Consider the following 894-nt stretch of genomic DNA (forward strand, 5'->3'; position numbering starts at 1 on the left):
AGCGGCCGCGGGTGTGTCCAAAGGAGGTGTATGACATGATGTTGGGCTGTTGGCAGAGGGAGCCCCAGCAGAGGCTCAACATCAAAGACATCCAGAAGATCCTCTACGCCTTGGGCAAGGCCACGCCTGTTTACCTGGACATCTTGGGCTAGCGCTGCCGCCGCCTGTCGGGGGCTTTTGTCCGTCTTTCCATCCGTCTGTTCTGTGTCTATGATGGCGGCTGACTCCTGAACAGCTTCTGCCTGGATGCTGGTTGCGTTCCCCCTACAAATGAACGACATCCCAGGAATATCCCAAAACAACACAAACCTTAACACTCCGCTGTCACACACGCCCTCCACACGGGGAGAGACTCAAGTGCCTGCTAAAACCTTTGGATACACTGGATAAAGTCTTTAAACAAAAGCACTTTTACATTTTGTTTACCTGCATTTAAAAATGTACAGTTACACTGTATGAAGAGGAACAGTCTGTCTTTTTTCGTAAAAACAACACTGTTCAAAGACAAAAAATACAAAAAATACAACAAATAATAACAAAAATGCTTAAGATCAAAGAAAAAGAAGACAACACAGGATTAAATGTTGGCTTTTTCGTATTCTGAAATGATGACATGACGATTTAGCTCTCCTGTCCAATCTTCTGTTTTCATTTTATAAGTATATATATATTATATATATTTTTATTTCTTTTTTTTTTTTTTCAAAACGTCTGGACGTCTGCCATCCCTCTAGTGAAGGGCACACCCCCTTTTGAAGGAGACAGCTTGTTGTTGTCCAGTCAGACCATTGGCAGTGACTTGGAGAAGCCTTACTGCAATCTGATTAACTGGGCCTTCTCTTTGACACAGGAGGAAGCATCAAACAGGGCTCTTGATTCCTCTAGCAGAGAAAG

The 894-nt window shown here is 43.6% G+C and overlaps 1 protein-coding gene across 1 annotated transcript in view; it reads left to right on the forward strand.

Moving 5' to 3' along the window:
• ntrk3a (neurotrophic tyrosine kinase, receptor, type 3a) overlaps positions 1-152 on the forward strand; it is a 182910-nt gene extending 182758 nt beyond the window's left edge. The window contains exon 17 of the mRNA XM_076301906.1: positions 1-152. This exon is cut by the window's left edge and continues 34 nt beyond it. Within this exon, the coding sequence (XP_076158021.1) occupies positions 1-152 (152 nt within the window).
• The last annotated feature ends 742 nt before the right edge of the window (positions 153-894 follow it).

Source organism: Alosa pseudoharengus, unplaced genomic scaffold (genome assembly GCF_046254945.1).
Source record: "Alosa pseudoharengus isolate Yale_2024_CS ecotype anadromous, Long Island Sound unplaced genomic scaffold, YU_APseudo_1.1 YU_APseudo_1.1_scf_10, whole genome shotgun sequence".
NCBI lineage: Eukaryota > Metazoa > Chordata > Actinopteri > Clupeiformes > Clupeidae > Alosa > Alosa pseudoharengus.